Source organism: Vigna angularis, chromosome 2 (genome assembly GCF_016808095.1).
Source record: "Vigna angularis cultivar LongXiaoDou No.4 chromosome 2, ASM1680809v1, whole genome shotgun sequence".
NCBI lineage: Eukaryota > Viridiplantae > Streptophyta > Magnoliopsida > Fabales > Fabaceae > Vigna > Vigna angularis.
This window is the reverse complement of record NC_068971.1, coordinates 25,171,490-25,181,911: the sequence shown is the minus strand read 5'-3', so window position 1 is coordinate 25,181,911 and position 10,422 is coordinate 25,171,490. Positions and strand designations below refer to the sequence as shown.

The 10,422-nt window shown below is 33.6% G+C and overlaps 2 protein-coding genes across 2 annotated transcripts; one reads left to right on the top strand and one right to left on the bottom strand.

The window, feature by feature from the left end:
* Positions 1 to 2,190: 2,190 nt before the first annotated feature.
* On the top strand, positions 2,191 to 6,599 carry LOC108327942 (kinesin-like protein KIN-10B). The gene is given in 13 exon segments (XM_017561679.2): positions 2,191 to 2,570; positions 2,669 to 2,837; positions 3,711 to 4,104; positions 4,182 to 4,387; positions 4,587 to 4,903; positions 4,996 to 5,059; positions 5,309 to 5,399; positions 5,522 to 5,751; positions 5,831 to 5,877; positions 5,984 to 6,005; positions 6,099 to 6,161; positions 6,251 to 6,289; positions 6,372 to 6,599. Coding segments are annotated over 13 exon segments (1,950 nt in total). The 5' UTR covers positions 2,191 to 2,334; the 3' UTR covers positions 6,444 to 6,599.
* A 2,314-nt stretch (positions 6,600 to 8,913) lies between these two features.
* On the bottom strand, positions 8,914 to 10,207 carry LOC108329743 (metallothionein-like protein 2). The gene is made up of 2 exons (XM_017564102.2): positions 10,042 to 10,207; positions 8,914 to 9,387 (listed from the first exon to the last, which is right to left on the bottom strand). Exons 1-2 carry the CDS (start codon positions 10,104 to 10,106, stop codon positions 9,213 to 9,215), a joined length of 240 nt encoding a protein of 79 aa, XP_017419591.1. The 5' UTR covers positions 10,107 to 10,207; the 3' UTR covers positions 8,914 to 9,212.
* Between the last annotated feature and the right edge of the window lie 215 nt (positions 10,208 to 10,422).

Sequence of the window (10,422 nt, the reverse complement as noted above, 5' to 3'; positions counted from 1 at the left end):
TCCGGGGGGAAATGATGGTATAGGTGGAATTGAGCTCTAGGGTATGGAATTAGATGAGATATCAATTTCTACTATTTTAACTCTTAATTTATTTTGGGTTTAGGATTTACTTAATGTAGTGGTTGTGATATTAAATTTATCATTTGAATAGGTACCTATCCAATCCAATGGAGCAGAGTGATATTGCAACACTTAAAACATAACTCCAGGCACAAAGATATCTTTTAATAGAGAAAGACGAAAACTTTGGCTCACAACCCTATTTTTTTGAAGGTTTAATCATTCACGAAGTCCGTATTTTCGCGTGGAATCTCAATTTAGTCCCGTTGTTTATGGAAATCTCAATTGGGTCCCAAATTTATGAAAATTGCAACAATTGGATCCTTTCCGTTAAATTGTCTCCAACGGCGTTAGTGTGTGTTTGACGTGGCACACTGTAGTCAGTTTCTTAACTGACGTGGCTGACTGAAGTAGGGGCAGCTCAAGCACGTGGATAATTCAATTTTTTAAGTAAAAAGAAAATGAAAGTTCTAAACCAAAATTGGGATTGAGATTGTTATTTTATTGAATTAGGGATTGGGATTCTTCTGAGTTGTTCTAGGGTTCGTCCAAAGTTCAATCCATTTCACAAATTGGGGTATCATTTTGGGGATTTAGGGTTTAATCCAAGTTGACCTTGACAGAGTGTGCAGTTGTCGTTGTCATCGGAGTTATGGGACCTTCTTCAGTTGCAATCTTGAGTGGCCAGGTCAATAAAAGTTTGGTTTTGTATTGAATATTTTTATTGCGATGTTGGGTGGTGGTCCCGTCGTTGTATTATGTTCCATTTTTTATTACAATGTTGTTGTCCCCATCGTCAGATTGTGTTCCATTTTTTATTGCAATGTTGTAGTCCCCCATGTTTAAAGTGATTTTTGTCTGTGTGTCTGTGAGTGCTTTTTGTTTATGGTTTTAATACATGTTTTGTCGTCATGTGATTACACTATAGGTGTATAAATACTTATATATAGTGTTTTGCATCATGGACGAGGATATTGAGATTGTCTTTCACCATGGAGGGAAATTAGTTAATGATATAACTAGAGATTGTTCTCGTTTAACTACATGTGCTAATATTTTTAGAGAAAGTTAGAGTGAATATGTGAGTGTTTTTCAGCTTTTGTAGGAGTGTAGACTTCTATTTATATTTAGTTCATTGGGTCATTTATGCTTTGAAACATACTTAAAGGAAAGACTTTCAAATTTTGATTCAAGAATGATTCTACTTTATTTTGCCATGTTTTGAATTAACAAATAATTTTTTGGACTCTTAAAAGGCAAAGGTATTTGTATTTTTTAAACAAATGAAATTTAAAATTTCTTATGTTTTTCGTGAGAAAAATTATTGTGATAATAAATTAGCTAATATGATTTTTATTTATAAAAAATTGTATAAATAATTTAATGTTTTATCTTGACATATTTATTAGGGTTTTTTCAAATAAATATAATTTGCTATATTTTATAATTTTTATCATAAATCATTTATAAATTCTTTTATTTTTTAATTTTATTTGAATAAAATTACACGTAATAGAAAATTATTAATAAAATGTCAGTACAACTAAATGTTAAAATTCATAATAATATCTAAGTTTATATGAAAAATTATACAACAGTGCCAAAGAAACGGTAAAACTATCCAAGAAAATATGTATAATTTGAACTCAATTTGTTTCCAAATAGAAACTACCTAACTCTTATTAAAAATAACCGTACAGAATACTTAATAAATATTTATTACATAAAACATATTTTTCAGAAAAAAGAAATCTACATATTTAAAAAACATTGATCAATATACCAACATTAATTTACCAAAAAAGGATTGCAGTAAATTTTACCTAACAAACAATATGTTGAGTTTAGAATAAACTATATTTAGTGAAAATTATGTGAATTATCACTGACAATGGTTAACGAATAAAAAATATATTAGAAATGTATTATTTAACAATATCAGCACCTTCTTATTAAATTTTCGACCAGCTTATTTATGAATCAATTATATATTTGCCTATTAATCTTAATATTATAATATGAATATCTTCCTACATAAAACTGAGTTTTAAGCTTAAATTCATAGTATATGGGTCCCACGAACAAAGGGGACCATGTATTCTTTCCTATCATGGTCAATTCAAATGAAAAGTGCCTCCCAAATTCACTGAGCAAACCCAACGGTTATATGTTTTCAAAAACCTCTCCCACTCTTCATCTCTGTCTAATCATCACATCTCGAACTTCAACTTCACCGAAGATTTCAACAATTCTCCATCAAATTCTGAGCTTTTTATGCCTCTAATTATGGCTGCTACTCCAAAACCCGTCAAATCTTTCACTCCCAAGAAATCCTCCGACACCTCAATTTCAGTTTCCAAAGTGAGGGTTATCGTCAGGGTCAGACCCTTCCTCGCACACGAAACCTCAACAGAAAACGGCGACCCCGTTTCGTGCATCTCCGTCTTGGACAGAGATTCCGAGTTTCCCCAGGAAGAGGTTGCTGTTTATCTCAAAGACCCAGACACCAGGTTTCCTAAAGTTTGCACCTTTGGGTTTTTCTGTAGGTGAAATTTGGTTTTGATGATGAGGGGCTCTAACTGTTTCAGTTTTTTATCTTTTACCTTAGCCGGAATGAGTGCTACCAGTTGGACTCTTTCTTTGGGCAAGAAGATGACAATGTGGGACAGATATTCGGCAGAGAAGTTAGCCCCTTGATTCCGGGAATGTTCAGTGGATCCAATGCCACGGTGTTTGCTTATGGAGCTACTGGCAGTGGGAAGACATACACCATGCAGGTGTGAGTGTGATATTTCAGGAAACTTGTTTTTCACTTTGTTGCAATAGGGATTTTAATTCATGGGATATTTCAAGCTAACGTCTTGTGATTAGCAATGTCAATATGTCACACTTTGCCCGTAGCAGATGTTCTTTTTTATACATTTTTTTTTATCTAGATGTATGACTTAGTTTCTCTTGGAGCAATTTCTGAATTTTTAGCTACGAGGATGAGAAGTATTTAGGTTTTGTATTACGAGGTTCAGCAATGGCATGGATCCCAGATATATTTTTCTGCACACTAGTCTTGCAAGTAAGGATTATGGGCATGGTTTCAAATTGTGGATGACATGCAGTTACAGAGATCTCAAAAGACTACAATTTTGCAGCTGCAGTGGGGGATTGAAAACTGCAATTTAAAAGTTGTAGGTTTTATGCGTGAGTATTCAAACTGATGTATGTGAGGATTCAAAATAGTGTATCCAGTCTAAGATTCTTGCCAGTTTAGTTTTGCATCAGAGAAGCCAACACGCATGCCTCGTTCCCGTATCCAAGATAGAAGCTACTTCATATAGCTTATGATTTTCTTGTTTTGATCCCCATTTGGGCTTTCTGATGCAGAATCAAACACACCTTTAGGGTTAAGAGGGTGAGAATTAGGACAATTGTTTATGGTTAACAATAGCATAGGTCCCGGTTATGGGGAAAAGGAGGAGGATTTGGAAAAATTTATCCACTGTTGGAGTCCTTAAATTACCTAGATGTAAAATTTTGCGTGCTTTTAAATATTAGTACTGTATTGTATGTGATTTTTCATTTTATACTTTCCAGAAGTTTCTTACATCTTCATGTTGTATTGTATACATGCGATGAACCGATGCTTGGTGTTGCAGGGAACCAAGGAACAACCTGGCTTGATGCCACTGGCAATGTCTATGATCCTGTCTATTTGCCAGAGCACTGGCAGCACAGCACATATCTCATATTATGAGGTCTACATGGACCGATGCTACGACCTTTTGGAGCTCAAAGCAAACGAGATTTCAGTTTGGGATGGCAAAGATGGGCAGATTCACCTCCGGGGACTGTCTCAGGTTCCTATAAACACAATGTCTGAATTTCAAGATGTTTTCTTACGTGGAGTTCAGAGACGCAAAGTTGCCCACACAGGTCTTAATGATGTCTCTAGTAGGAGTCATGGAGTGCTTGTGATATCTGTGTCCACTCCTTCGGCTGATGGAACCGGAACTGTTGTATGTGGGAAGTTGAATCTCATAGACTTGGCAGGTTACTTCCATGCTCAATCGGTGTAAGGGATTAGAAGCACTTATTGTTATAATCTTATGTGTTTAATGTTGAAGCAGGTAATGAAGACAACCGAAGGACCTGCAATGAAGGGATTCGTCTCCAAGAGAGTGCAAAGATAAACCAGTCCTTGTTTGCACTGTCAAATGTGGTATATGCATTGAACAACAACAAACCTAGAGTACCCTACCGAGAAAGCAAATTGACCCGTATATTGCAGGACTCTCTAGGGGGAACAAGTCGTGCACTGATGGTTGCTTGCCTGGTAAAGCTATAGAGTTTATAGTTCTTTTCTTCTCATTTTCTGTTCGTCCACTAAATTTTCTGATGCATAAACAACATAGAGCTTGATTAAGAGTTTTATATAAGTTTGTTTGTGCAACCGAAAAGAAAACATTATTAGTTTGCTTCACTGTGAACTATGGTTAGGTTGAAAATTTTACTGTAGACAACTTTGATTTCAGAATCCAAGAGAATACCAGGAATCTGTTTATACTGTAAGTTTAGCTGCTCGATCAAGGCATGTCACAAATTTTGTAACTTCAGCTCACAAACAAGAGACCCCGAAAGTTAAAGTTGACATGGAAACAAAATTGAGAGCTTGGTTAGAATCAAAAGGAAAAACAAAGAGTACACAAAGACTTGGGCCATTTAATTCTCCTCTTCTGAAGAAAACTCCCGTTTCCATCATTACACCTGCCAAGAGATCCATTACCTTTAACAGTTCAGTGAAGGGGGGAAGAAGTGCCATCAACTTAGATACTAAACGTACTAATGAAAGGTGACTCTAGGGTACCTTTGTTTGTATACATAATTACAATAATCATTCTCTAATTGAGTTTGTTACTCACTGCTAAATGTTTTACTTAGCAGCGCCTTTGCTGTGGCTTTTGGAAATTTACTAGATGTTGAAGGTTCAACTGATTCATGCATGGAGGTGAGTATCCAAAGGGAAGTTCAATAACCCATGCAACGTCATGCATACTGAAAATACAAGAAGCAAGAAAAAGTCCAACAAGGAATTTGTTGTCTTCCCAGATTTTTTAAATTTTCATTGACAGTGAAGAAACCTCTGCATTTTTCTTTCTTGAATATATAATAGTCTTCATAATCTTTTTAATTTTTATTCACAGTGAAGAAACCTTTGCATCTTTCTTTAAATATGATAGTACTCAATGCTTTGCAGAATGCACCATCAGTTGTCAAGGACAATGATAACAAAGAGACTGAGCATGATGCTAATAAGGCTGCATGGGAATCATACAAAAATCTACCTGGTATGCTACTGTGTGAAATTCTTGATGATATTTGGCAATATAATGTGGAAAATTTAAATTGGTACTTTGATATAGTCCTGTGTGCTTTCTAAAGCTCTGATGCAACATGGCTTTATATGTAGCCGAGCCATTGAGAAAGGGAGTGAACTCAACTACTAATGAGAGTAATGATGCAGCACAGAGTCCTTTAAGAAAAGCCCTTTCCCCCATCAACATCAATGCTGTTCAAAAACCCCTTGAGGCATTGTCTTTCACACAAACACCTTTTCTGGCAACCTGCTCCACTAATAAAGGAATACAAAAGGATGACACTCCACTTGGAAAATTCAGCACACGAAGTTCTACACTTAAGGTATAGCAAAGGTTATCTGACTCCACTAACAAATGAACTTTTTGAACCAACATTTCTCACATCTCTTTTCATTATGCAGAACTGTCTAGTTCAGGAATACCTCGATTTCTTGAATAATGCTAGCAGGTAAAGCAAACACTTTCCTTTGTATCTTGCCTACTATCTGAAGCATATCAAGTCTGTGAACCTTCTATTAAGGTATATTAACATTGAGTTCAATTCTGAATTGCAGAGAGGAACTACTTGAGTTAAAGGTACATTCTTGCTGGTCACAAATACCCTATAGCTACTTCTTTTATCAACTATTTTTCTTTCATTTTGTAATTTTCGGAATTCAATTCCTTCAGGGCATTGGAGAGAAAATGGCGGAATACATTATAGACCTCAGAGAAGAAACTCTTCTTAAATCGGTTAGTATAGAAAATATTTATAATACAGATACTGAATTAAGTAAGCATAATAATGCTTTTAGTGATGCTTTGGTTTTGGCAATTTGTAGTTAAATGATTTGGAGAAGATAGGCCTCTCTACCAAGCAGGTATGCTAACACATGCACCTTAGCTGAAATTTTTATTCTAAAAAGTGTGAGCGAAAATTCTAATTTCTACCATTTCTGACAGGCCCATAACCTATTCACTAAAGCTGCAAAAAAATTATTTGAAGAATAATCTGAAGATTCAATACTCAGTTGAAGTTCACTATCAGTCTTTTTATTTTATTGGCAAACATCAAGTGCAATTTGCATTCCTTTCATTGCCGCCGCAACTAGCAACCTATTCTCAGTTTGATTTGTGTTCCTGTATGTTGTAACAACCTAATCAAACATATTTTACCCATCATTGAGAAACTGTGGTCTTTGTAACATAGTGTCAGTTATTTCTACTATTCTCTTGCCCACATCACTGTTTATTACTTTTTTCAGTTGAAGTTATATAAATTGAAAACAAAATGCCATTTTGATGAGCAGGTACAAGTAGATCACACTCGAATAAATCATTCTCATGGTTCAGTTGAAAACAACCATTTTTATTTTAAGATAAACAAAATGATAATAACTAAAGTGCTATTGTTTTAATCTTGTTATGCAGAGTTTACAATATTGATCGTTTTTTTTCTCTTTAATCATAACTCAACCTCTCTTTTCCTTTTCTATGTCTTTTCATGTTTCATACCATGTAAAGTTAAAAGGTACCTATTATTCTTTTCTTTTTTCAGTTTTAGTATAATTAGAGTTATCCGAAGTTACTAATTCTAAATGGCTTCTTAGTCACAGCTTCATTTAGAACTCAAATCAATTTGTATGTAGTCAACAAGACAACTCAGCTATCTAGTGTCATGGATAGGAACAAAAAATCAATAATGGATGATGTTGATCCAAGACTTCAACTTGTCTTTTTACATAAAGTACATTATTAAATACTATATCTAAGTAATATTATTTTTGTAGAGAACACCAGGTATATTGATAGTTAATCATACTGCTAAACATTAATTTGTATGAATGTTTAAAATCATACTTTTGTTAGTAATAGTCAAAATTAAGGACATCTTTGGTCTAACAAGACTCAAATTTCTTTGTAACATTGTGTTAGAAGCATTATATGCTTCATATTCGACATGGCAAAGGAGGGTGGAATGTTATTCTGGATTCATCTTGCATCTTAGTCCAATGATAGATTTTGGTATTTGATATGTGGGATCTAAGAGATTACAACTTAATCTAAAAATATCCTCTCATTGTTATTTAAAATTTGACAAATATAAATGATTAATTTGTAAAACTGAAATTCGAATTGCAAAATGGGCCATTGAATAAAAAAAATTAAAATATATTTGGTTAAATAGAGAATGATTGTTAGGTTCCATCATGTCATTATGGCTATTTAAATTTTGACAGAATTGAAAACAAACAAAAAAATATACAAAAATAGAAAAATTAAACCATAAAATATATTATAATTTGTTTACGTTTATGATTATTTTTTATTTTATATATTTTTTATTTTATATGGTTTTTTTTTACTCATTTGGACCCTATTTTAATTACTCCAATAAATAAACTATTTAAAAAATAAAGAAAATTTAATTATAAATAGTTCTATTTCAATTTATTTGAAATTGTTGAAATCCTTAATCCTTCTTAAAAGTCAAAAAGTCAAAACACAAAGGATAAATTATTCTCTACAGATTATGCTTGTCAAGTCTTTAAGATTATTAAATGGCATCCCTTCCTTTTTTAAGTGGATGGTGTGTTACTGCGCTTGTGTTGACTGAGTGTAATAGAATGTTATTAAAAATATTTATTCCACTATATATTATTTTCACAATATTTAAATTTTAATGCGTTATAAAACCAATTTTGACATTAATTAATTTTACATTAATATAAAATTTTATAATTTAGACTTGAATAAACTTTAAATTACTAATATATTTTCATTCTTACTTTTGAGTGTTTAATAGATTATTTTATTAAAATTTAAAAGATTTATTATTATAAAACTTTGATTTAAGTTCATACAAAATATTTATTTATATTTTATTCTATAAAACATTTTTAAATTTACTGTGCTCCTTAACTTATAAAATATTTAATTCTGTAAATTTATATCTTATAAGATATGACACGTTTTAACTTGGAAGATAACACACACACACACACACTTTCCTTTATTAGTTTAACTACAACTTTATGCATTTTATAAGTTGCACTCTAATTAAAAGATTGAAAAGGATTAAGACACAAACTTTCCTTTATTAGTTTAATTACAATTTTATGCATTTTTTAAGTTTCAAGTTAATTAAAAAGTTGAAAATATTAAGATTGTTCGAAAAGAGCCACAGTAGCTGTAACTATCGCAATAGTAATCTGCCTTGGTTTCAGAAACACGCACATGGAACTCACTTTCAGTCTTCAGACTTCAAGTAGAAGGGGACCAGCACCGACCTCACCATGTGTTTGGAAAAATGCCATCGTAATATCATATGATACCTTCCAAACAGATGGAGAGAAATGATCCTCTTTTTTTCACATCAACTTCCTTTAGTTTTCAAATTCACACACTTTCATCACTGAACCAACTAATATTCGTATTGATTTTGTAATTATCTGATTGTTATCCTTTATTGTATAAAATTCTTAACAAAATCACACCAGTAATATAATATTATAAGCAGAGACTGATAATTCTGATTAGCCAACTTTACACAGAACAAACCAAAGTAACCATGGCTAGATAATCCCATCACAAGTCCATAGCACTTGAACTTGTTCAAGGGCAAGACATGACCACTTTATTCTAAAGGGTGTTCAGACCTAACACCAGAGAAAACGAAAACAGACACACAGACTTACATAATTTTAAGGTTTTTAACTACGGATAATAGTTAATTATTGTAATTATTCCTGCTGCTAATTGTAATTAAGGTCCATCTCTGCTTCAAGCTTTTGCTATTCAAGCTCACTTGCAAGTGCAGGGGTTGCATGTGCAGTTTGATCCACACTTGCAGCCATCATTCTCACCAGCAACACCCATTTCAGCACCTTCGAATTGAACCTTCACGGGTGCCACTCCCATGACCAAAGTCTCAGTGGTTGTTTGCTCCGTGTAGCTCAAGTCTGGGTACATCTTGCAGCTGCAGAACAATCAAAAACCAGAAAATTAGAAAACAAAAAAGTTTAAGGGAATTTTAGACAACACAAATGGTAAAAACTCCTCTCTTGATTTTTTTTTTTTACTTGAAAGCACTGCGTTTCTCTCTTCTTAGCAGTGCACAAACATTAATATGGTTCATTTCCATCATGATCAGGCGAATTCATATTCAATATATTTGAGGACATCCAAAACCATTTCCCCAGATATAAAAACCTCCTGGAGATTCTAACAACAGATCAACTCAAAGGGTATTCAAAAACCAAACAAAATCGAAGCACCGCAATCTTTAGACCATCAAAGTGGTCGGAATTTAACATGCAAAAACCACGTAAGAAAAAAAAATAACAAACTTCTATACAAATTCAACAAAAGGTTACCCAGATAGCAAATCAAAACACCCCAAAAACTTTGCCGTGTAAAGAAAATACAACACATTCTGTAGAAGCAAAATAAATGTTCAGATTATCAGAATATCCCCATGCAAGAAAATTAAAAAAGCGTAAACTTTCATGAAATTCAACCAAAAGGGGTCCTCGAAAAGCAAATTAAAATCCAGGAAGAAAACTCTCAACAAAGAAAAAATAAACCGATATTTGAAAGGGTGACACAACAAAGACACGAAAACCTCACTCACCCTCCGCAGCCACTGCCGCACTTGCAGGAGCTTCCGCATCCACAGTTACCACCGCAGCAAGACATTTTCTCAGGTAACAAAAAACAAACACAGGAGAAAAGAAGATAACGACGAAGAACAAGTCACAAGAACAATTATCACACACAAGTTCGAGTTTCAAGGCGGAGCCATGATCCCAATTTATAACACATTGAGTGGAGAGAGAGTGGAATTTCCACCGTCCACGTGTTGAAATCTCACAACATTTCTAATCCTCTTCGGATCTCCACACACGTCGACGTCGTTTTCGACATGTCATCATCGCTAGTCTTTGAGTTGGAGTTTTGTGGGGTTTTCTCGTGTGTTCTAAAATGTAGGCTTGAGACTCTGTGAACCAGTAGA

What these genes read in the sequence shown, in the direction of transcription:
- LOC108329743 (XM_017564102.2), bottom strand. Translation starts at nt 10,106, where the DNA reads ATGTCTTGCTGCGGTGGTAACTGTGGATGCGGAAGCTCCTGCAAGTGC. An exon ending in TGCGGCAGTGGCTGCGGAGG is followed by an intron (nt 9,388 to 10,041) that starts GTGAGTGAGGTT and finishes ATTGTTCTGCAG; the next exon opens with CTGCAAGATGTACCCAGACT.